The sequence below is a fragment of the Callorhinchus milii genome, unplaced genomic scaffold (genome assembly GCF_018977255.1).
Source record: "Callorhinchus milii isolate IMCB2004 unplaced genomic scaffold, IMCB_Cmil_1.0 Scaffold7, whole genome shotgun sequence".
Lineage (NCBI taxonomy): Eukaryota > Metazoa > Chordata > Chondrichthyes > Chimaeriformes > Callorhinchidae > Callorhinchus > Callorhinchus milii.
In genome coordinates this window covers 4,537,111-4,562,872 of record NW_024704748.1, presented here as the reverse complement: position 1 = coordinate 4,562,872, position 25,762 = coordinate 4,537,111, and the positions used below count along the sequence as shown (strand labels likewise).

The 25,762-nt window shown below is 46.4% G+C and overlaps 1 protein-coding gene across 1 annotated transcript in view; it reads left to right on the top strand.

The window, feature by feature from the left end:
• Nucleotides 1-25,516, top strand: part of LOC103185231 (VPS10 domain-containing receptor SorCS1-like) — a 179,915-nt gene extending 154,399 nt beyond the window's left edge. Inside the window, exons 15-27 of the mRNA XM_042336802.1 lie at nt 2,461-2,578; nt 4,589-4,722; nt 8,082-8,195; nt 8,741-8,912; nt 9,282-9,468; nt 14,455-14,588; nt 14,937-15,060; nt 15,521-15,633; nt 17,051-17,179; nt 17,659-17,758; nt 18,477-18,582; nt 21,082-21,245; nt 25,255-25,516. Coding sequence (XP_042192736.1) covers nt 2,461-2,578; nt 4,589-4,722; nt 8,082-8,195; nt 8,741-8,912; nt 9,282-9,468; nt 14,455-14,588; nt 14,937-15,060; nt 15,521-15,633; nt 17,051-17,179; nt 17,659-17,758; nt 18,477-18,582; nt 21,082-21,245; nt 25,255-25,313 — 1,654 coding nt within the window. The 3' untranslated portion in view covers nt 25,314-25,516. The remainder of the gene's footprint in view (nt 1-2,460; nt 2,579-4,588; nt 4,723-8,081; nt 8,196-8,740; nt 8,913-9,281; nt 9,469-14,454; nt 14,589-14,936; nt 15,061-15,520; nt 15,634-17,050; nt 17,180-17,658; nt 17,759-18,476; nt 18,583-21,081; nt 21,246-25,254) is intronic.
• Nucleotides 25,517-25,762: the final 246 nt, after the last annotated feature.

Sequence of the window (25,762 nt, the reverse complement as noted above, 5' to 3'; positions counted from 1 at the left end):
AGGTGGAGAGGGGACTCCGGGATGGAGTTCCAGGGAGAGTGGAGAGCAGAATGGCTGGAAAAAAAATGAGTGGCCATGAGGTGAGTGACCGATTCATCCAGAGGACCATTGACCAGCTCGACATCAAAAATGTTAAAGCTTCCAACCTTTGCCGTGAGGCAGAACCTGACTCCCTGCGCGAACAATCACCAGCTGGAATGGGAGGGAAGAGAGGAGGTGCTCTACACTGAAGCCCTTGCGCCTCCCTCCGCTCACGTCCTCATCAATTATAAATGCTGTTTCTCTCTCCTCGGTGACTCGGAGCCAATTTACATTCATAAATAAATCCACCAGGGAGAACACATCAAGCGAGGAATTCGAGAATGCTTCTCACAAGCTTCTGCCTCTCACATTTCTTTGTCGCTGAGCAGTGCTGGACTCAACCCTCAAACACCATTCCCCCACCCCCCCACACACACATACACACCTCACACAACCTCCCTCCACACGCATACACTCACACACACACACCCTCACACACACATAGCCTCACACACACACACACAACTCCCCCCCGCCCCCCATACACACACACACACACAAAAACAACTCCCCCCTCCACACACACACAACACACACCCCCGCGCACACACGCACCTCTCTTATGATAATCTTCGAATTTTGATAAGAGCGCCTTATCACGTCATCCAGGCATCTGAAAGCACTTCACAGGATTTTACAGGGTGTGGAGTGACTGTGTTTTTGTGGGCGAGCGCTGCAGCCAATTTTGTGACACAGCGATGTCCCAACAAAACAGCCGTGAAGCGAATAACTGATTTGATCTGGGGGAGCGGGGGCTGCGGGGGGATTGTCTGCCAGGAAACCGGGGAGCAGGGAGGGAGGAAAGATGGGACGGGGGGGGGTGGTGGGGGGTGGTGGAGGGGGAAAGAAACTACCTTCCCACCCTTTTGCTCTCTCGTGCATCACACTCACCTCCCCCCTGCCCCCACCTCCAATTTGAGGCTCACTTGATCATTTGCTTGTGGCTTTTTGTCTTTCATTGACCTTGCGAGACAACCAGTGCTTGAGAAATAATGCTTCCCTTTGTGGAAAGACTTTATCAGCGGAAAAACATTTTTTTGCAGCCCGCTGTATCGCCTAGGAGAGAGAGAGAGCAGGGGAATTAGTCTGCAATCATGCCTGGCCTGGCCATTTTATGCCAAATTTGCTTTGAAATCGCAGTTTCAGTAAAAACAATCCATTATAAATTCCTTGAATGGCAGAGGGAGGGAGGGTGGCCACGAGGGCCCGAATGAGTGTTGATAGACGAAGCTGGAGCAGTGTTCAATTTCCACACTCCTTCCCTCTCCCCCCCACCCACCCCCCCACCCGCCCTCGTCTTTTTCAAAGCCGTTGCTCCAATTCAATGCTGGGGGAGCACTGCATTGTCAGAGGCGCCATCTATCGGGTGAGATGTTTAAACCGAGCTCCTCTGTGCCTATTCGGTTGGATGTTAAAGTAATGCAGTGGCACTCCTCGAAAAGAGAAGGATGTTTCTCAGTCCCCTGATGTCCCACGCGACATTCACTTCACCACTGTTTGTGGGACATTGCTGTGCACAAAATTGGCCGCTGAGTTCATTCATAAAATACTCCCCCTTACAGTCCTGTGAAGTGTCCTGAGAAAACCTCCCTACGTGAATGGTGCCATATCAAATGAGGGGATTCTGATAATAATAATAATAATAATTCTAGCAATTAAAATAGCGTCTTCAAAGCGAATTGGCTGGATTTTTGTGGGAGAAATTATTCATTATTCCAATAAACATAAAATTAATTATTACTGGCCTCCTTCTGTCAAACAATACATCTGTCCAGACATCGCCCCGAGACGTTACCCAGTGTGAAGGGCGCTGTGTAAAAGCATCTTGTTGTTGGCTCTGATGTGAAGCATTGTCTCACCTTCTCCCCCTTGGCCTGACAGTTTACAGGAAGCCCAGATGTGGTCCACTCCTCTTCAACTTACACGTAATACAATTGAGCGGCGCTCAGCATACATAAGCGCACAGGGAACACTAATGTAATGAAATCCAGACCTCTCTAGCTCTTGCTACTATGTTTCCCGTGACTCTGTTATATTTTTAAGCTATTCTATGATAGATAGCGTTAGCCTTAGCTTGCCAAAGTGATGGGATGCGGCAATATAAAGCAAAGACCTATTGTGTAATAGATCAGAGGCAGAGCTCAGGGGGGATAAATCACACATTAATGGCAGCACGGCATGTGTATTACAGGCGTGTGAAAGGGAGATGAGCAGTGCTGCGCAGGGGGTTTGCTCGGAACTGATGTGCAACAGGGCCATGCATCGCAACTCAAGTTTTCCAGCGGGTCACGTAAATGTGACGAGTGTTTAATTAACACTTCCTCAGTGTTGCCTGCCACAGCTCACTCCTTTACTAATTGTGACTGTTGTCTCTGACAGAGTGTTCGGGCACTTGAGCCATCGCTCGGACTGGCAGCTGGTGAAGGTTGACTACAGGTCCATCTTCAGCAGGAGATGCACTGAGAAGGACCTCCAGGCGTGGGAGCTCCACAATCAGGTGAGGAAACACAGCCCCTGAGCTCCAAACCCATTTTCTGTGATTTCCTGTGAAAAACATGAAGATCCACCTCATGAAAAAACCTCCCATTTCTATACAAATGTAATGTTGTATTGTATTTCCCAAGCAGCCTGGATCTCTCCCTCCATCTCCCACCTCACTACACCCCCCACCCCTTGCCCTCCATCCCTCTTGACTCCAGCCCCCCAACTCTTGACTGTCCAGCGCCTTTCAATAATAATAATTGCTGCTGCCCTTTTTGTAATTTCGCCTTAGAAATCTTGACTTCTCGTTCACCTGCTACGGACAGTAAGATCTTTGTAATAATCTCATAGAGTTTTTTGAGTAAACTAGATAAGGGTGAATCAGTGAATGTGGTCTGTTTGGACTTCCAGAAGGCATTCGATAAGGTGCCGCATAAAAGGTTAGTCCAAAAGATAAGGGCCCATGGAATTGGGGGCAGTATATTAACGTGGATTGGGGAATGGTTAACGGGTAGGAAATAAAGAGTAGGGATAAACGGGTCCTTTTCATATTGGCGGGATGTGACTAGTGGAGTGTCACAAGGATCAGTCCTTGGGCCTCAGCTATTTACCATCTACATCAACGATCTAGATGAGGACATCGAAGTTAATATATCTAAATTCGCGGATGACACAAAACTAGGAGGAAGTGCCAACACAGAGGATGACATTAAAAAAACGCAGCGCAACATAGATAGGTTAGGTGATTGGGCAGATAGGTGGCAGATGAAGTATAATGTAGGGAAGTGCGAAGTCATCCAGCTAGGTAGCAAAAACAGTAGAGCGGGGGTAGATTTCCTAGGTTAGTACCAGGGATGAAGGGGATGAGTTACGAGGATAGGCTGACCAATTTGGGCCTATATTCTCTAGAATATAGAAGAATTAGAGGGGATCTTATAGAAACCTATAAGATCATCAAAGGGCATGATAGAGTAGATAGTGGGAGATTGTTTCCCTGGTTGGAGAAACTGAAACCAGGGATCACAACCTTAAAATCAGAGGCCAACCCTTTCGCACTGAGTTGAGGAAGAACTTCTTCACTCAAAGGGCGGTGAATGTATGGAACTCGCTACCCCAAAGGGCTGTTGACGCTCAGTCCTTGAACATATTTCAAGACTGAGATAGATATATTTCTTATTGCAAAAGGTATTAAGGGATATGGGGATACGCAGGGTTATGGTATTAACTGGAGTAGCTGGAGTTAGATTAGAAGATCAGCCATGATTGAGTGGCGGGGCAGGCTCGAAGGGCCGAATGGCCTACTCCTGCTCCTACATGTTATGTTATGTTATTATTGCTGCTCGCACATCTGTAGCGGTTTATCGGGATTACACAGAGCTGTCCTGCACTCCTGCTCGGATGCTGTTATGGTTGATTTCCTAAGATAACAACAATTGGGGCTGGTTGGTCGAAAATGCATTTTGAGAAGGGAATCTCAACTGGAAGTTCAAGTCAAGTCACTGTGAGATATGCTTTGCTACGAGCCAGGAGACATTTGAAGGACTTTGATCTTAAATGGATCTTAACAACAGTACAAAATAACAATGACTCGCATTTATTTAGTTCCTTGATTTATGGTAACGTCTCAGAGTGCTTCACAGTAGCGAAGTTGGGAGCCAAGGAAATGTGGCGTGACCATAGGTGCAGTCAAAGAGGTAGGTGTTTTGAGAGGATTTAAAGGGAGACAGAGAGAGGGAAGGGAGGGGTTGGAGACAGCCTAGACTGTGAACTCAAAGTCCCTCTGCGGGGCTTGAACCTACAACTTTCTATCTCGGAGGTGAGCACACTACTGACTAACTCTAGTGCTGAGACTTATCAGCAAGATGTCTTTCTAGCTTCGTTATGTTGATGCGCCATAGTTCCTCTCTCAGGATGCTGAGAGATACCTGACAGATATTATTGACGATGTTGAAACATTGTGAGCTTCACAATGTAATGATGTTATATTTCGAACCCTCCCTTTCTTACCCATGTCATTGCCTCGCAGGGTGAGGCTTGCATTATGGGAGAGAATCGTGTATACCGACGGCGGAAGCCAACAGCGCAGTGCATACTGAGAAAGAAATACATCGGTGCCTACACATCGGTTCCCTGTACCTGCACGGACTCGGACTTCGAGTGGTGAGTAACTGCCCTCGTAAGCCATTTTGTCCACAAAACACACAGTCACTACACTTTACAGTATCTCCGGTGAAGCGCTTTGGGACGTATCGAAGCTGTGATAAGGCGCTCTATCAAATGCAAGGATTATTATTATTTACTTCCCAAACTCTTCCACCGTCATAAAACAGAGAGAGCTGGGAAAACTCAGCAGGTCAGGCACCATCTATGGAGAAAGGAAAGTGAGTCAACGTTTCGGGTCCACGACCCTTCGCCAGTTCTGAATATTTCAGACGAGGGATGTCAGTTTAATGTCTCATCCAAAGAACAGCATCTCCTACAATGCAGCGCTCCCCCAGCACTGCTATGTAGCATCAGTCTTGACTGTACAAGTTCAGAGGCTTGAGGTGGGGCAAACTGAGAGGTGAGACTGCTACCAATTGAGCCACACATTAATAACCTGCGAGTGTTCATTGCATTATTTACCTGTTACCTTACCTCTCCCCACACCCGGGAAACATAATGACTCCACACCTGGGAAACATAATGACCCCATACATCGATCAATCCAGCACAGTATGATTTACAAACTAAATTACACGTGTAAATTACACATGTGTGGGACTCAGAGTCTGATGAAGAGATCTATTGTATTGTTTCAATCTCTCGGTCGGATTACAGCGTTGTAACTCACTCCAGTCTGTTTCATCGCGGAGCAGCATGTGACTTAACACTTAAGTGCGTGCAATGAAATATTCATAACCTCATATAACAAAAAAAAGCTCCTCTGTTCTGCCTTTACAGGAAGATGTCTGCGATACATATGTAGAGAATCTACGTTTCCTTGTAATAATTAAAAAGATAACCTCATGCATTATTTACACTCTGCAAAAAAACACATAGGGTGATCTACATTATTCATCGCCTGAATAATTCACGGCCAATGGCCGGATGTGGGTTAAAGCAAACTTTGCTTTGAAAAGGCATGGCAGCCTGCATACATGTGAATAAACCACACTCTGTCTCTCTGTTCCTTGACGTTGCTCTGCTGAGCAAAGTTATATTTTTTCTCTGGAAAAAAATATAAACTTCGCCGGTTTAATGAGGCATCTGTTGAAGTCTGTTCCACAGCTGTTACCCCCATCAAAACCCCACCCCCTACTCCCCGCAAATAAAATTGACCGCTGACTCCATGGCTGTTTGTGGGACGTTGCTGTGCGCAAATTGGCTGCTGCGTTCATCCCCAAAACCCTTCACAGCCACTACACTTTACAGTGTATACCGTGAAGCGCTTTGGGGACGTCCGCCCGAAGTGAAAGGCACTATATCAAACGCAAGTTGTTGTTGATTCCATTGCAATAGGGAGCGGTTCTTCAGATGAGACGTTAAACCAAGGTCCCATTTGAAAAGAGAAAGGAGTTTCTCTCTCCCGGTGTCCTGCCCGACAATCAAATTGATCATTTACTTCACGGCTGTTCATGGACATTGCTGCGTGCAGATAGGCTACCTACAAAACACACACTCGCCAAAAGCACTTGGAGAGGTTTCGATAACATGATAAGGCGCTGCGTCAAATACAACGATTGCTACAATAAGCGCTTTGAGATGTTTGTCCTACTTATAAGTTCCTGTCCATTGAGGAGTGATGCAGTTGTCTGTCTGGTATTGTTTGGGTGGTATGCTGTGCTTACAGATACACTATATCTGAGTCCCCCATCACTTCCTGTACAAACTACCCATATTCTCATTCGTAGAAGCTCTCAGTGTCTACACGTTTCAGCTGTCTTGTGATTAGCTTTATCTGGAAGGAGGGGATTTGGCTCCAAGCTTCCTTACGCACATACGTCTCTGGGGACAGGCTGAAGATGTAAGGCGTTTATGGGCAGACCAGCATTGAGCGCTATCAGAGATAATAATAATAATCCTGGCATTTAATATATCACGTCTTCTAGACGTCTCAAAGCGTTTCACAGAATATACAGTAAAGTGAATTGACTGTATATTTGTGGGCGAAACGCAGCAGCCAATCGCGCACAGCAGTGTCCCACAAACAGTCGTGGATTGAAATGACCAAATTATTATTGTTTTTTTTTGAGGGATTATTATCCCCGGAAAAGCGATCCGCCAATCGACTAACAATCGGCTTCCTACTTACTGCTAGGTACACAGAGGCGTGTGGAGTAAGGAAACTTGCCCAACATTTCGCCCTGCCGGGAATAGAACCCAGGTCTCTCGCTTGCGAGACGAGTGTTCTAATCACTGAGCTACAGGACTCCACAGAGATTTAAGCACAGCACACGCACAAAGGCCTTCGGTTAATTTGGTTGCTGTCATGGCATTTCGATCTGCTGGCGCAAATTGGCTGCCTCGTTTGCCCACAAAACACACAGACACTGCACTTTACTCTATGTCCTGTGAAGCGCTTTGGGTCGTCCTCCTGACATGAAAGCCGCTATACCAAATGTCAGGATTATTAATAACATAACATGTAGGAGCAGGAGTAGGCCATTCGGCCCTTCGAGCCTGCCCCGCCATTCAATCATGGCTGATCTTCTAATCTAACTCCAGCTAATAACCTGACTCTGCCTTATCCCCATATCCCTTAATACCTTTTGCAATAAGAAATCTATCTATCTCAGTCTTGAATATGTTCAAGAACTGAGCGTCAACAGCCCTTTGGGGTAGTGAGTTCCATACATTCACCACCCTTTGAGTAAAGAAGTTCTTCCTCAACTCAGTGCGAAAGTGTTGGCCTCTGATTTTACGGTTGTGACCCCTGGTTTTAGTTTCTCCAACCGGGGAAACAATCTCCCACTATCTACTCTATCATACCCTTTGATGATCTTATAGGTTTCTATAAGATCCCCTCTAATTCTTCTATATTCTAGAGAATATAGGCCCAAATTGGTCAGCCTATCCTCGTAACTCATCCCCTTCATCCCTGGTACTAACCCAGTAAATCTATGCTGCACCCCTTCCAAGGCAAGTACATCCTTCCTTAAATAATGTTATTATTAATGTGTAAAATGTGACTTAGTTTTGTTTTAAATCTGTTTTTTCCCCCTTGTTCCTTCTCTCATCTTTTCCTCTTGCTCTTTTTCACTCTTTCTCCCATTCTTTGACTTCGCTCTTACTCTCTTACTCTCTTTCTCTCTCTCTCTCTCTCTCTCTCTCATCTCTTTCTCTCGCTCCCTCTCTTTCTTTCTCATGGCTTGCTCTCCCTCTCTTCGTCTGTCTTTTTCTTTTCCTCTTTTTCTTTCTGCCTTCTCTTTTTTCCTCTTTCATTCTCGCGCTACCTTCTCTCTTTCTCTCATCTCTCTCCCTTTACCTCCTCTCTCTATCTGCGTCTCTCACTCTGTCTCCCACCTGCAATGCCACAGTGATTACGGATATGAGCGCCACACTGATGGGCGATGTTTACCTGCCTTTTGGTACAATCCGTCTTACGTGGTGAAAGAATGCAGCCTGGGGAAGAGCTATCTCAACAGCACGGGGTGAGTCCGCAGCGAAACCCGCCTTTATCTCCTTTGTGTTTCCCAACGTGACCAGTAACTGGACGTTACTCACTATCAAACAGCCCAGGAGCAATATCCCAGCCAGTGTCAGACTTGGCGGCAACTCACAGCCATATTGCAACACCCTGTTCCCACAGAGAGCTTTATTCACCCAGACGTGGGACTTTTTACTCCGGTCGTCCACTTCACGGCTGTTTGTGAGCATGTCACTGTGCGCACATAGCCCTCCTTGTACGCCTATGTAACGCACAGTCACTACACTTTGTAGTAAATCTTCATTTGCCCACGTAACACGCAGCCACTACACGTTACAGTAAATCCTTTGAGATGTCCTCCCGAAATGAAAGCGCTGTGTCAGATGCAAGGATTGGATGGGATGGACAGAGGAGAGGAAAGCTGGACACAAAATACAAAGAGAAAAGCTAAAACCTCAGGCCGTAGAGACCTGTCTCAAGGTCTGGAATCAGAAATGTGTAAAGCAGCAATGGGAAAGGGGTTGAATTTGCTTGTGTTACATTGTGCAGCTACAGGAAGGTGGGCTCCAATAACTGCACGGAGGGTGTGAGGGAGCAGTACACAGCCAAACACCAGCAGTGCCCCAGAAAACCCCCCCGTGGCCTTCACCTGGTCACCAGCGATGGCAGCCTGGCCACCGAGCTCACCCGCAATGTGACTTTCATCGTCCACCTGGAGGAGGTGAGCTTCCGACTGTCCAACCCCCCCGTCAACCTACAATCCCTCTCTCCCTCCTTCACTCCATTCCCTCCCTCCCTCTCTCCCTACAGCCGTCCTACCCATATCTCTCCATCCCTCCCTCCATCCCTACCTCTGACCGGACTGCCCTACCCTCCCTTCCTCATCACCAACCCTAGTAGGAGAATCATGATTCAAACCACTCTTGTGACCTGTGGACCTGGGCTGCTAAGCCCTACGCATTGCATTGGACACGTTTCTCAATGAACCCCAGTGGGAGTGTGGCCCATTAGTGTCTCAGCTTCTGCCCAGTGCTGTGTTAGGAGCAGGTTGAAGGCAGCGTTTACGAACCTTTCCATTCCCTTGACCCAGGGAGACGCCCCGAGGACCAGCCTGCGGATGGACTTTGGTGACGGCACCGCGGTGACCTATGCCAATCTCAGCTCGGTGGAGGGAGGCATCCAGCACACTTACAAACATGGAGGCGTCTTCCGAGTGGTGGCCAAAGCCCAGAATAGCCTGGGCTCGAACCGCGGCATCCTGTTCCTGCATATCACGTGTAAGTCTGCTTTGCCCTCTGTTCACCCAGGACTCACTGAGAAAGAGAGTTCTCACTCCAGCGTCAGCCTGGCGCAGTGGTAGCACTCTCGTCTCTTGAGTCACAAGACTCGAGCAGAGAGCACAGAGTGAGCTACGTCCGGAGTGAGGTGAGACCAGAGTGAGAAGGAATTGGGTGAGAGTGGGAATTGCTGTGGGAACTGCTATCGTGAGTATTCAAGTGTTCAAGTGTTGTGCTACTAAAAACTGTTAAAACTGTTGATACCATTGGTAGATTGTTCTTGTGGTAAAACTCTACAGAGAGCAGTTGTAGCTAATTAGAGTTAGACTTAACCAATAACAAGCAACACACTGATTAATCACTTGATTAGGTGTTAATTCTAAATTACATTAGGTGCAGAGGGGGAAGTATATCTTCTAAACGACAATAATACAGGGATAAATATAGTGAGAGGAGAGAATGACCTGGTAGGTGATGTGTGAGGAACATGGTAGTTGATGGAGGGCAACCTGAGCCTGGGCGACTTCATCTGCAGCAAATGTCTGCAACTGAGGAAGCTCCAGCTTAGAATAGCTGAGCTGGAGTCTTAGGTGGAGACACTGCGCAGCATTAGAGATGGGGAGAGCTCCCTGGATAGTTTCATCCTGGAGCCAGACACTCCCACGAGTCCCAGGGAACATTCCGTTGCCAGCCACGGACAGGACTGGGTGATGGTCAGACAGGTGTGTAAGGGGACCCGAAAGAGAGGGATAGAGGAACCCCAGGCTTTAACCTTATCCAAAAGGTATGAAATACTTGCAACCTGTGTGGACAAGGAAGTCTGTGAGGAAGATGGGCAAACTTACCCCAACACCTCTATACAGGAGGCCACACTGGGAATAGTCAGAAGGAATGTAGTGGTAATTGGGGATGAGACAGTCAGGAAGACTGACGCACATTTCTGCAGCCGTAGCAGGGAGACAAGAAGACTCTGTGGCCTTCCTGGGGCCAGGGTGAAGGAAGTCATTTCTGGGCTGGAGAAAAATTTGAAGCAGGAGGGAGTGGATCCAATAGTTATGATTCACATAGGGAATGTAGGTAGGGATGAGTTGAGGAGCAAATTCCAGGAATTAGGAGTTAAGCTAAAGAGTAGAACTTTGAAGGTATTAATCTCGGGATTATTACCTGAGCCAGGGGCAAATTGGTACAGGCAAAAAAAAATTAAAGAACTGAATACCTGGCTAAAAGAATGGTGCGGAGGGCAGGGGTTTCACTTTATAGGCCACTGGCACCAGTATTGGGGGAGACAGGAGCTATTCCAAAGGAATGGACTCCACCTAAACAGGGCTGGGACAAATGTCCTGGCAACACGAATAAATAGGGAGGTAGACAGGGCTTTAAACTACTAAGGGGGGGGGGGTAAATTCAATCACATGTAATCCGTCACAATTAAAATTAGGACCGATGAAAGTGGGAGAGCAGATTAACCAGGGAGATGAGCAAAGTGTGTCAAGCGGGGAAAGGAAGCCCAGGGATAGGGTACTGGTGAATAGGACTAATAGCCCGAAGTCAGAATTAAAGGTGCTATATCTGAATGCGCGAAGCATTCGAAACAAGATAGATGAGTTAAATGCACAAATAGAAACAAACGGGTATGATCTGGTAGCCATCACCGAGACATGGTTACAGGGAGATCAAGGGTGGGAGCTAAATATTCCAGGGTACGTGGTGTATAGGAAAGATAGGCAATGTGGTAAACGAGGAGGGAGGGTGGCCCTGCTAATAAAGGATGGGATAAAAACAGTAGAGAGGAAAGATTTTAAATCAGAAAAGCAGGAAGTAGAGTCAGTATGGGTAGAGGTACGTAACAACAAGGGGCAGAAAACTCTAGTGGGAGTAGTTTATAGACCCCCGAACAGCAGTCACAGTATCTCTCAAGGTATAAATCAGGAAATTAGCAGAGCATGTAGTAGAGGAAAAACATTAATTGTGGGTGATTTTAATCTGCACATAGATTGGGACAACCAAATTGGGAAAAGTATGATAGAGGAAGAGTTTATAGAATGTATTAGGGATAATTATCTAGATCAGTATGCCGAGGAGCCAACCAGGGAACAGGCCATATTAGACCTTGTTTTGTGCAATGAAGCAGGGCTGATCAGCAAACTGGAAATTAAGGCTCCTCTAGGGCAAAGTGATCATAATATGATGGAATTTAGCACTAAGTTAGAGAGAGAGGTAGTTAAATCCGAAGCAAAGATTTTAAATTTAAGTAGAGCCAATTTTGCTGGTATGAGAGAGGATTTAGCCAAAATAAACTGGGAAATTAGACTTAAGGATTTGACAGTAGACCAGCAATGGCAGACGTTTAAGGAGATAGTGCAAAATTCCCAGCGAGCACGTATTCCTTTGAGGAATAAGAATGCCACGGGAAAGGTGGCCCAACCGTGGCTAACTAGAGCAGTTAGGGAAAGTATAAAGTTAAAGGAAGAAGCCTATAAAACAGCTAAGATGAGTAGTAAACCCGAGGATTGGGAGAACTTTAGGGATCAACAAAGGAGAACCAAAAAAGTGATTAAGAGGGAGAAAATGGAATATGAGGGCAAACTAGCGAAGAACATAAAGACAGACTGCAAGAGTTTTTATAAATATATAAAGAGGAAGAGGCTGTCAAAGGTAAATGTGGGTCCGCTACAGGCAGAGACGGGGGGAATTATAGTAGGGGACAAAGACATGGCAGAGTCATTAAACAAGTACTTTGCTACTGTCTTCACCTTAGAAGACACTGAAAACCTACCAAGAATAGAGGGGAACCAAGAAGAAATGTTAGCGAGCAACTTGGGGAATTAATATTAGTAAAGAAATGGTTTTAGGTAAATTGTCAGGTCTTAAAACTGATAAATCTCCTGGACCTGATGGCCTACATCCTAGGGTTTTAAAAGAGGTGGCTACTGAGATAGTGGATGGCTTGTCTTTGATCTTCCAAAATTCTCTGGATTCTGGAACGGTTCCCATTGATTGGAAGATTGCAAACGTAACACCACTATTTAAGAAGGGTGGGAGAGAAAAGATGGGGAACTATAGACCAGTTAGTCTGACATCAGTGGTAGGGAAAATTCTTGAGTCCTTAATTAAAGATGTCGTTATGGGATTCCTGGAAGACCATAACAAGATTAGACAGAGTCAACATGGCTTTACAAAAGGGAAGTCATGCTTAACTAATCTTTTAGAGTTTTTTGAAGATGTATCTAGCAGGGTGGCCAGGGGGGAACCAGTAGATATAGTATATTTAGAAAGGCATTTGACAAAGTGCCACACAAAAGGCTATTGTACAAGGATAAGGCCCACGGGATTAATGGGAACATATTAGCATGGATTGAAGAGTGGCTAACGGGTAGAAAACAGAGAGTAGGGATAAACGGGTCATTCTCGAATTGGCAGGATGTGACTAGTGGAGTGCCACAAGGATCAGTGCTTGGGCTTCAGCTATTTACATCAATGATCTAGACGAGGACATTGAATGTAACGTATCTAAGTTCTCGGATGACACTAAACTAGGTGGGAGGGTAAGCTCTGAGGATGATGCAAAAAGATTGCAACGGGATATAGATAGGCGAGGGGAGTGGGCGAGTAGGTGGCAGATGGAATTTAATGTGGGGAAGTGTGAAGTTATTCACCTAGGTAGAAAAACAGATTATTTTCTAGAGGGGGAGAGATTAGATAGTGTTAGTGTTCAGAGGGATTTGGGTGTCTTTGTACACCAGTCTCAAAAAGTTAGTTTGCAGGTGCAGCAGCAACTAAGAAGGCGAAGGGCATGTTAACGTTCATTGCAAAAGGTTTAGAGTACAAGAGTAGGGAAGTCTTGCTGCAACTGTATAGGGCTTTGGTGAGACCGCACCTGGAGTATTGTGTGCAGTTTTGGTCTCCTTATTTAAAAAAGGACATACTTGCCCCAGAGGGGGTGCAGCGTAGATTCACTCGGTTAGTTCCTGGGATGAGGGGACTGACCTATGAGGAAGGCTGAATAAACTAGGGCTGTATTCTCTAGAGCACAGAAGAATTAGGGGAGATCTTATTGAGACATATAAGATTCTTAAAGGGCTGATAAAGTAGACACTGAGGGTCTGTTTCCCCTGGTAGGAGAATCTATAACCAGGGGTCACAGTCTGAAAATTAAGGGTCAGCCTTTTAGAACAGAGTTGAGGAAACATTTCTTCACTCAGAGGGTAGTGAATTTATGGAATTCACTGTCCCAGAAGGCTGTAGATGCTCAGTCCTTGAGCATCTTCAAGGCTGAGACTGATAGATTTTTAAAAAATAGAGGGATTAGGGGATATGGGGATAGGGCAGGTAATTAGAGTTAGGTCTGAAGATCAGCCATGATCTTATCGAATAGCGGGGCACAGGCTCGAGGGGCTGAATGGCCTACTCCTGCTCCAAATTCTTATGTTCTTATTGTGGGTTTAAACCCCATGTCGGGACTTGGAATCACGTAGTCTAAGCTGATTCTCCAATGCAGTATTGGGGGGGTGTGGGGGAGGTGTTGCATTGTCAAAGATGCTGTCTTGCACATGAGACATTGAACCGAGGTCCTGTTTGCCTGTTCAGGCGGACGTTAGAGATCCCATGGCATTATTTGAAAAGAGAAGGGAGTTTCTCTCTCCCGGTGTCATGGCCAACAATCCCCCAAAATAAAATTGGTCTCTGACTCTGCGCAAATGGCTGCTGTGTTCGCTCATGTAGAGACGTCTCAAGGTGCTTCACCGTATTTACTGTAAAGCGCAGTGACTGTGGTTATAAGCGATCGCAGCAATTTTGGTTTAAAGTCTGATCGAAGGCCGTCACCTCCAGCAATGAAACACACTCCCTCCACTAGAGTGTCAGCCTGGGTTAGACTTAATCTTGTGGGTTGGATGGAGAGGTTGAAGATGAGGCGAGATATCAGTGTGAAGAGTTCTGAGATATTAGTGAGAAAATGAGTGCTTTCTCTACCGGTTTCCTCCCCAGGTCCCGTCGAGCACGTGCACCTGACGCTCCCCTACGTGGCCATAACCAACCAGCCGGTCAACCTGACAGTGGTGGTGTGGCCCAGCAAACTGGGCACCCTCACTTACTACTGGTGGCTCGAGAACAAGACCGAGGTTTGTGCACGATGCTGACAGCGCGCGTTTCACTACGTGTAGTGTGTGGCGAATGTGCGTAATTGTGCTAGCGTGAGCGAGTGTTTCTGTGAGTATGTGTGTGTGTCAGAATGCGAGGTGAGCGAGTGTGAGTGAGCATGTGATGAGTGTGAGGGCGTGTGAGTGCATGTGAGGGTGAGTCAGTTTGTGCAAGTGTGAGTGAGGGTGTGAATGCGAGTATGAGAGTGTTTAAGTGTGTGAATGAGTATGTGTGAGCGTGTGAATAATAATAATAATAATCCTTGCATGTGAGTGTGATTGCTGTTCATTGGCTGTAGTTTCCTGACGTGTTGCCTTTGGTGTCCGCAGCCTGTGGTCACCCTGGAGGAGAATGTCTCCTTCACCTTCACCAGGGAGGGAATGAGTAGCGTCACAGTACAGGTGTCCTCGGGCAACTCCATCCTGCAGGACGTCAAGAGCATCGCCGTGTTTGGTGAGGAGGTCACAGTCGTAACAATAATAATCCAACAACAACAATTTGCATTTATATGACGCCGCTCAGGCAGGGCAGGGCCCCAGAGCGCAGTGCTCTGTGCAGGAAGAGTTACTGATGCTACAATGTATATCGCTCATAAGTAGCTCGCAGGAAGTGATATCAGCGGCGACCAGGATATGGTGTCAGCGGCGACCAGGATATGGTGTCAGCGGCGACCAGGATGTGACTGGTCGGTGGCCATTTTGTACTGCACCTTGATGGCCTCAGACATTGATGGCCGTTTACTCAGATCCTCAGAGGACGCCCAGTACGATGACCCCAGTAGAAGGAAAAAAATATCGTCAAACACTACCAGGGGAAAGGGGAGTGGTTGAGGGGAAGAGAGTGGGTATTCAGAGGAGAGAGAGAGAAAACAGGAGCTCGATTAACCAAAGGTTCCCTCTCCTTTGACCGGCAGATTATTATCGCTCGCTGCTGTTGTCATTTTCACCAAACTTGGAAGATTACAATCCCGACATCCCCGAATGGAGACAGGATCTCAGTAAAGTGATCAAGAGAACGCTGGCTCGGGTAAGTGAAAGACAACCCGGAAAAAGAGAATTATCTGAAAGTTGCTGCTAATTGAGCGCATTCGGAGAGAGATCAGATTGCATAGTTTTCACCGATTCAATGTTAGGCAACCTACGGGAGCACTTCAGTCTGCACACAGAAGATGACTCAGGGAGGACTTTATATAGGTATGTAACCATCCTAACTGAAATTGCAACGGTAAACCCAGAACAATGCTATCAAATGAGACTGTAGAACAAGAGGACACGGGATTAGAGTTACAAAGGGCAATTTCAGGATAGACGCCAGAATGTTTTTCTTTACCCAGAGGATAACTAACGACTGTAACAGGGTTTCCAGGAAGGTTGGTTGAGACCAGGACACTGGAGCTCATTTTAAAAGCAGCTTGATTATGATAAGCTGTGCGGTTTTAGTTGGTTGGATACCAGCAGTTCATAGAATCATAGAATATTACAGCACAGAAGGAAGCCATTCAGTCCATTGTGTCTGTGCCGGCTCTTTGAAAAGAGCTATACAAATCAATCCCGCTCCCCAGCGCTCTCCTCAGAGCCCTGCAAATTTGGCCTCCCAAATAATTATCTACTTCTTTCTTCAAAGTTGTTATCGAATTGGCTTCCAACGCCCTTTCAGGCAATGCATTTCCAGATCTGAACAACTCACTGTGTGAAAAAGTTTCTCCTCACCTCCCCTCGGTTTCTTTTAACAACTATTTTAAATCTGTGTCCTCGGGTTACCAACCCACCTGCCAGTGGAAATAGTTTCTCCTTGTTCTCCCTATCAAATCCACTCGTAATTTTGAAAACTTCTATGAAGTCTCCTCTTAACCTTCCCTGCTCCAAGGAGAATAATCCTAGTTTCTCTAATCTCTCCTCATAACTGAAATCACTCATTCCTGTTACCATCCTGGTAAATCTCCTTTGCACCCCCTCCAATGCCTGGACATTGTTCCTAAAGTGTGGTGCCCAAAAGTGAACACTACACAGTTGCCAACCTGCGCTTAATACCCTCCAGAATTAGGTTAGCAGGATGTTTCCCTCCAGGAAGAGATTGTGTGCATCCATTCCAACAATCTATCTCTGGGATTTCCATGTGTAGGATGTATGGAATTCTCAGCTTGGTTTGGATACTCTTAAGCAACGGTGATAGGTTTCCGCGTGTGTCCGACATCCGACTGAGCAAAAAGAAAAGCAGTTTGATGCTGTGATGGGGGACGGTAGGGCAGGTGTTCTGGTGGGATGAGATCGGGTGGACCTTCTTCATCAGAACTAATCTGGTGATCATGTCCATGCAAATCAGCCGCCATCTGAAAATGAATGCTAACAAGGCCTCACTGGCTAAAGCAAGGTGGAATTCTGGTCCCTCTGCCCGCGGAGGTGGCAACGGTCCATAAAACAAGGTGTGGCTTTGTGTTGTGCAGGTCACCGGTTTGCCTGAGGAGCAGATGTTGGCAGCTGTGCTCCCTGGTCTTCCCACTGCCGCCGAGCTCCACCTCCTGCCACACAGGGAAGACCCAGAGCACAGGAGGAGCAGCGCGGATCTGGATCAGGTGAGACCCAAGATTTGTTCAGTTGCAATTCCGTTTTTGCGCGCGTATTCGGAGCCCCCCATATTTTTGTTCCGGGGTTGCCAATGGCGGACTGATCAAACAATATTCCTNCCCCCCACGCACACACACTCCACCATTTGTGGAGCCCTGTAATGTAGCGGTTAGCTCGCCGCCTTCGCAAGCGAGAAGACCCGGGTTCAATTCCCGAGCAGGACGAAAGCTTAGGCAAGTTTCCTTTACACCACCTGTTTGTTAGTCAATTGGCGGATCGCTTTCTGAAGGTAATGATCCCTTAAAAAAAATTGGTCACTCAATCCACAGCTGTTTGTGGGACACTGCTGTGTGCTGCTATGTTTTACCCACAAAATATTCAGTCCATTTTACAGTATATTCTGTGAAGCGCTTTGAGACGTCTCAACAATGTGATGAGGTTCTGTATCAAATGCAAGGATTACTGTTATTCATTATTATTGTCACAGATTTGCGACATGGTGATCAGCATGTTAAATCAGAACCAGGTGCAGTTTGAACTGAAACCCGGCATTCAAGTCATCATTTCCACCGCTCATCTCACACTAGGTAGGTGGGTAGCTCAATAGCCTCCACCCCCAACCCGCCCCCCCCACCACCACCAATAAAATTGATCATTCACTTTGTGGCTGTTTGTGTCAGACGTTGCTATGCGCAAAATTAACTGCCACATTCCCCAACAACATACTCAACCTTTATCCTGTGAAACGCTTTGAGACGTCCTCCCTCCATGAAAGGCCTCCCCCAATAAATATAGAAACATAGAACCTGTCCCACCACTCTATAAGATCATGGATGATCTGAACCTCAATTCCAATTACTCGCCCTCACCCCATATCCCTTGATACCCTGACCTAACAAACATCTATCCACCTCAGTCTTGAAAATGTGCATTTCACAGCAAATCTCGCGGAGTGCTTTGAGTAGTCCGCCTGACATGAAAGGCACGCTATCAAATGCAAGGTTGGCGATTATTAATTAAGCAATAGCACAAGGTGGCTAAAAGTTAATGCCAATCTTTGCTCAGCTTTTGAATGGTTTGCTGAAAGGCCCTCATGGGCTTAGAAACTTATAGGGCAGAAGAAGGCTATTCGTCCCATCTTGTCTCGAGTCATGTATGAAGTGCGCTTAGGCGGGTAGCTCGACAGCGCAACCCCAGATGCAGCCGAATAAAATTAGTCATTGGCTCTGTGGTTGTTTGCGTGGGGTGTGTCTGTGAGCAAAATTGGCTGAAGAAACAAATCTGTGGTGTCTTTGCTGTTTGCAGCGCCGCTGGTGGACTCCAGCCCAGGACACAGTGGCTCTGCCCTGCTGATGCTGCTGTCCTTGGCCTTCGTGGGCCTGGCTGTGTTTGTCATTTACAAGTTTAAAAGGTAGGTCTCACCACCGTGACTCCACGTGGCAAGTGTTGTCTCGTAATTCACAATTGCGTGCTCGTCATGACCGAGTACGTGTCGGCCCTGGTACAATGCGTCATTACCATCCGCAGGCTCCGAACCGTTGTCCGCTCATTGGAAGCAAAGCTGGTCAGCGCCGGAAGCAATACTTCCTGTGTCCCGCGGGTCTCGGTTATGGCTGTGCTGTAAGAGTGATCCACACCACACCAACACCCATTATATATAATGGGGCCGCCCTATTCATCCACGTATATACAGTAAAACTCGCAAAAGTCTTATCTTCATAAATTGTACAATCGCCTAAGTCATACATTCACCTGAGTCCCATTCAGTTTTCTATCGAAACCACTTAGACTTCTTTGCACTAGTCCTAACTCATCACACTGCTCCACTACCCTCCATTACTCCTGCACTTACCGGCTGCAATCAATTACACGTGCACACTGCAGGTTATTGATTAAACAGGATTATATATGACTTGTACAGTTTGCTTGCAACTCGGACTTCGCGTAAGTCATATTAAATGTTATGGCCCCGACTGATACGACTTTTGTAAGTTTTACTGTCGACGGTTTTCCATAGTGCACTTAAGCAGATTCACGCGCTATGTGGCACGGAGAGAAAAAGGGTAAGTGTTCCCATCTATAGGCCTCTATAAACAACCCCCAAGGATCATCTCCATGACATTATTGACCATGTACATCGCCCCTACATCCAAGGCCCAAAATTTCACCCGGTCTTAGCCCGCGAGACAATAACAACAACGACAAACAGGAACTCACATTTATATAGTGGCCTTCATTTAAGATAACATCTTAGAGCATTGGAGGCAATTATGTCTTAAAAATGTAAGATTGTCCAGATCGTCCCTTGAAATCTGGGAGTCTTACTTTGGAAGACGTTTTTTTTCCGCACTTAAAAAAAAAATCCAACTTCCAAATTAAGACTGGATTTTAAGGCAGAACGGTCTTGCGGGCTGAGACCAGGTGGAATTTCAGGCCTGTCTGGGTGTTTAAAGAAAATAGAATGTGTTGTGAATAATAGAGGTTACAACCTATAGCAAATTATCTTTTTAACATTTGTGTTGCAGTTAATTTCGTACTCGTGTGTTTTTTGTGTGTTTGGAGGAAGTAAATTTGTTTGTCTTGGGGATGTGGAACCGCGGATTTAACCCCACAAGCGCTGTAATCTCGCGGATTAGAGGGGGTGGGAAGCGAGGGAGGGGAAAGGGGTGGGGGAAGAGGAAGAAAAGAGAGCTTTGCTTCAGTCAAATACTCCAATTGCCTCTTGCTTTCCTTTCACACTTCCTGTCCTAGCTGGTCTGACGTACTAATACTGCCTTTAACCTCACTCACATCTACCTTCAGCTGAGGTTAGTTTTGTCACTACCCCATAATGTCTGACTGCTCCCACCTCCCAGCAGTTCTGCCATTATCCTTGGCAGCCCATTAGGACCTTGGGGAGGGTGTGTGTGATGGTGGGGCGCGTGGGGGGGGGGTAAAGGAGGGAGGAGGGGTGGTGTGGGGGCGAGAAAGAGCTAGGGCTAGGGCTTAACACAATCATTTACTTTCGAACTAACCCGCCTGACAACAATCTCCCTCAACTCTCCCTCCTTTAACCATTGCTGTTATTCCAAGTCAACCCTGAGGTTAGTCCCAAACGTCTCTGTCCACGTGACATTGAATTCATTAATGTGGGAGCGGAATGACAGAGCCCACGAGCAGCCCTTGACACCTTCCAATCTGTCCGTCGTTCTCCCGCCAGCCTGCCTCACCCCCTCGTACATGGAGCCTGGAAGACTCTCAATACTTATAGCTGTTCACATTAGGAACAAAGGGATGAAAACTGCGCTGTATGATGTGACACTTGTCACCGGTGATGATGGAGGGGCTCAATAGCAAAAGGCTGCATCGCAAGTGTGACTCCACAAACACTCACACTCCTTGACTAATCCAGCATTTTGGGATTTGATCCTGGCCTGAAAGGTGCTGTACGAAATGTAAGGATTATTAGTAAGTAGGAACCCACTTGTTAGTCGATTGGCGAAACACTTTTCCGGGGGTAATAGTCCCTCCAAATAAATAAATAAATAAAAATTCACTTCAACCCACGACTGTTTGTGGGACACTGCTGTGCGCAATTGGCTGCCACTTTTTGTCCACGAAATATATGTCAATTCACTTTATAATACATCCTGTGAAGCGCTCTGAGAGTCTCGAAGACATGATAGGATGTTGTATCAAATGCAAGGATTATTATCCTCATTAAAAGAAGGAAAAAACACTCCTTTCAAAAACACTCCAATATACAAAACGTAAAGCTTACCCAAAGCAGACACCTGTCTGTCTGTTGCTCCCCTTACTAAAACGCTAACACCCACCCCCATGCAGCCTCTGGGATTCGCAGATTAACACACAGGAAATCTCCGGTGGTGTCTTTTTTTTCCTTTAATTGGCTCTGTGTCGTTTTGTGCAGGAAGATACCGGGCATTAATGTTTATGCCCAGGTGCACAATGAGAAGGAAGAGGAGATGATAAACGCAGACACTCAAATTGAGGTCATTCCCACCGTCACCCAAAGAGATTTAATAACCTGCCCAGAGGAGTTCACTGATGCTGAGGTTGACAAACTGCACTTAGGTAAATAATTAAATCCAAATAAGAACATAAGAATTTGCTAGTCGAAGGAAGGTCCAACTAGTTCACCTTCCACCAACTTGGCAGTCGCTTGACATGTCGTATAGACTATATACTGTATCCTGAGGTATTATTTTCTCGACGAAATCTAATTTGTTCTTGAAACAAACAACACTTTCTGCTTCCACCGTCTCTCTAGGGAGCCTGTTCCATAGGTTTACCACTCGCTCCCTGAAGTAGTGTTTCCGCAGTTACCCCCACCCTTCAATCACAGGCTGTGTGCTCTGGTTCTACTGTTCAGTACAAATGACCGTAAACCTAACAGACGCCAACAAACCACCCCCGCCTCCCCCCAAAAAAACACTCAAATTTAGGAACACAAATTGACTTTATATTCATACCCTTCCTGCTCCCTCACCAATTTTGCCTACCCACAAATTTTACAGGATTATGGACTTGCCCTTTGAGGCCCGTTCTCCACCCCACCCACCCCCACACACATACACACACCACCCCCTACTCTTTCCATCACACCATCCATCCATCCATCCATCCATCCCCACCGTCCTCTCCTCACAAGAACATAGGAATTGCTAGACGAAAGAAAACCAAGGTCCATCGAGTTCACCTTCCACCATACTGGCAATCGCTTGCACATGTCATGTCCCAAACTATCCAACATTCTTCCCCCTGATCATTTGGGGGTGTGGGGTGAGAGGTGGTAGACAAGGAGAGCCTGATTATTCTTCTGGGAGTGGAGGGGGAGGTGGGTGGAGTGGAGGGGGGGTGGGTGGAGTAGATTGATGTGGTGGGGGGTTGGGGGGTTCTCCTCTGAAAGCACCCGGTTCTGCTGTTCCCCTACAAGCCAGACTCGTGGTCAGGCAGCAGATTATGGCATTACTGTGACTGCTCAGATGTTAAATCATTACCGAGCCCCCAACACCTCCCCACCGACCTCTTCACCCCTGTCCCCCCCCACCACCTCAGCAAAATGAAGCCGACATCTCTTGAAATGACGCCCAATAGACCAGACACACCATTGGCCAATATTGCTGAGAACAACCATTGTGTGATGGGGGGAGTGGGGTGGAGTTGTGAGTTGAGCTTATCCTCCGCTGTGGTCTATAGATGGCTTTTGACTTCATTCGGTTGGTGTGAAGGCACATTTGGGGGCTCGGTAATGATTTAACACACTGAGGATAGCAAAGCGCATTATAGAGAATGCAGGAGTGATCTTAAAAGAGCGATAAGATAGGCTGAAAGATCGCATGAGAAAAGGTTAGCGGGTAACATAAAGGGGAATCCGAAAATATTTTATAAGCACATAAAGGAAAAAAGGTTAGTTAAAGGTAGGGTGGGGCCAATCAAAGGCAATGACGGCAATCTTGTTGTGGAGGCTGATGTACTGAACGAGTACTTTGCATCTGTCTTCACAACGGAAACGGATGCCCCAAATGCTACAGTATTGGATGACAGAGTAGAGGACATAGATCAGATTACTATAGACAGAGAGGAAGTTCTGAAAAGATTGACTGGACTCAAAATTGATAAGTCACCAGGACCAGATGGGTTTCACCCAAGGTTGCTGTGGGAGATACGGGTTCAAATAGCAGAGGCTTTGGCCATTATATTTCAATCGTCATTGGACACAGGAGTGGTGCCAAGAGACTGGAGAGTGGCTAATGTTACCCCACTCTACAAAAAGGGGCAGAAAGACAAGCCCAAAAATTACAGGCCAGTCAGCCTAACTTTGGTAATAGGAAAGCTACTGGAGACCGTAATCCGGGACAGAATAAATCTCTACTTCGAGGAACACGAGGTAATTAGAGACAGCCAACATGGATTTGTTAAAGGCAAATCTTGCCTAACAAATCTAATAGAATTTTTTTGAAGAGGTGACTGTGAGGGTTGATGAGGGAAATGCGGTGGACATTATTTACATGGATTTTAAAAAGGCTTTTGACACAGTACCGCATAAGAGGTTAATAAAAAAACTGGAGGCCCACGGTATTAAGGGGACAGTAGCCGTTTGGATTAGGAACTGGCTGAGTGACAGAAAGCAGAGGGTGGTGGTTAATGGGTGTTTCTCACAATGGAAGGAGGTGTGCAGCGGTGTCCCCCAGGGATCGGTATTGGGACCACTGCTCTTTCTAATATATATTAATGATCTGGACTTGGGCATAGGGAGCACTATTTCCAAGTTTGCAGATGATACCAAGTTAGGTAGGGTAGTAAATAGTGAAGAAGATTGTGACGGACTGCAGGCAGACATACACAGAATGGTGGAATGGGCTGACATGTGGCAGATGGATTTCAATGTAGATAAGTGCGAGGTGATACACTTAGGTAGGAAAAATGATAGGAGGCAATAAAGGCTCAGGAGCTCAATCTTAAGGGGGTGAACGTACAGAGAGATCTGGGCGTTCAAGTAAGCGATTCATTGAAGGTGGCAGAGCAGGTAGATAGGGCAGTAAAAAGGGCATTTGGTGTACTGAGCTTCATTAGTAGGGCATAGAGTATAAGAGTAGGGGTTATGCTTAATCTGTACAAAACACTGGTTAGGCCTCAGCTGGAGTACTGCGTCCAGTTCTGGGCACCTTACCTCAGGAAGGACATTAAGGCACTGGAAAGGGTGCAGAGGAGATTCACGAGAATGATACCAGGAATGGGGAAGCTTAGCTATGAGGACAGGCTGGAAAAGTTAGGACTTTTCCCATTAGAGCAGAGAAGGTTACGCGGGGACCTGATAGAGGTCTTCAAGATCATGAAAGGTTTCGACAGGCGAGATAGGGAAAAGCTGTTTCCGCTGGTAGGTGTGTCTGTGACTCGTGGTCACAGTCTTAAGATATCTACCAAAAGAAGCAGAGGGGAGGTTAGAAGAAATTTTTTCACTCAGCGAGTTGTTAGAATTTGGAATGATCTGCCTGAAAGGGCAGCAAAGTCCGATTCGATAACAGCTTTTAAGAGAGAACTGGATAGGTATCTGGGGAAGACGGGTTTGCAGGGTTATGGGGAGAAAGCTGGTGAGTGGGGTTAATAAAAGTCAGTTGCTCTGTCAAAGAGCCGCACAGACTCGATGGGCCGAATGGCCTCCTTCTGTGCCGTAACATTCTATGATTCAATATGATTTCACCCCCGCTCCCCATTGTATTTTTTCCAGGTGAAGTTATGGACACTAATGGGTATATGAACTGAAAGGCAACCTGAGCATAGTGTTAGGCCAAGGGGATGGGATCTGGGTTAAGCCACCTCCCCTACTCCTCCCCTCCTCGAATCCTCCCCTCTTCCCCTCCCCACCACCCTCAGAATTGAGGCAAATTGTCACTTGAACGAGAGCGTATGGTGCAAGCTGCAAGCTGAAAGCAAACTGATGTGTAAATGTGTTTTCCAGTGCTCTAAGCAGCCTTATCCACCAAGTTGGAGGGAGCACAAGAGAGGAATGGCCGCTGAGGGCACCAGGTGAGTAGAGGCAGAGTATCCATGTGAATGGACAAGACTCTGGAGGGAACTCAATCGTGGGGTTCAGGGCTTCACGTAGAAAATCACCACCAAACAACACACATCAGGAACACAGTGGAGATGGGGGAAGGGGAAGTGGAATCCTGTAGTTTAGCAGTTTGAGCACTCGCCTCGCAAGCAAGAGGACCCGGGTTCAATTCCCGGGCAGGGGGACGACCTCGGCAAGTTTTCTTACTCCACATGTCTCTGTTTACCTCGTAGTAAGTAGGAACCTGGTTGTTAGTGGATTGGCTGATTGCTTTCCTGGGGTAATAATCTCTCCAAATAAATAATAATTTGGTCACTTAATCCCCCGACTGGTTGTGGGACGCTGCTGTGCACAATTCGCTACCGCAATCTGCCGACAATTCACTTTAAAGTATATTCTGTGAAGCGCTTTGAGACATCTCCGCGACGTGACAAGGTTCTATGTCAAATAGAAGCATTATTATTATTACTTTTTTCGATCTTGTTTAAATTTGATACACCATTTCCCGTCTTCCCCCCCTTGCAGGAAACAACCCGACCGTATCTGAAACTGAGAGCACAAAAGAGATCCCCAGCTACGTTTAAACCCTTTGGACTCCTGAATCCACATTGGAGTTGGACTTTTCTACTGTACGTCACACAAGGTTTTAGCTTTAAAACTGCATGTGGATGGTGATGACACAGATTGCTTATTGTAACTATTTGGATAAGATTCCGAAGAGATTGTTTTTTCTATTCCTTTAAAAAAAAAAGAGAGAAACGATGACATTTTTAAAAAAAAAAGAACGCTCTCGTAAATCGAACTCAAAAAAAAAAAAAAAAACACACGGTGACGAGATTTTAAATTACGGGACACGGAAAGCCAAAGGTAATACTGTCATATACAATAGCACACGTTTGTTTGTGAGAGAAACAACGCCATTCGTGAAGGAGACGTTCACTCAGATAATGTCAAGTTTATCAGCAGCCTACCTAGTGCACTCTTGCACGCACCGTCTCCTCCAATCACCAGCCAGCGAGCCCCATTCTCCACG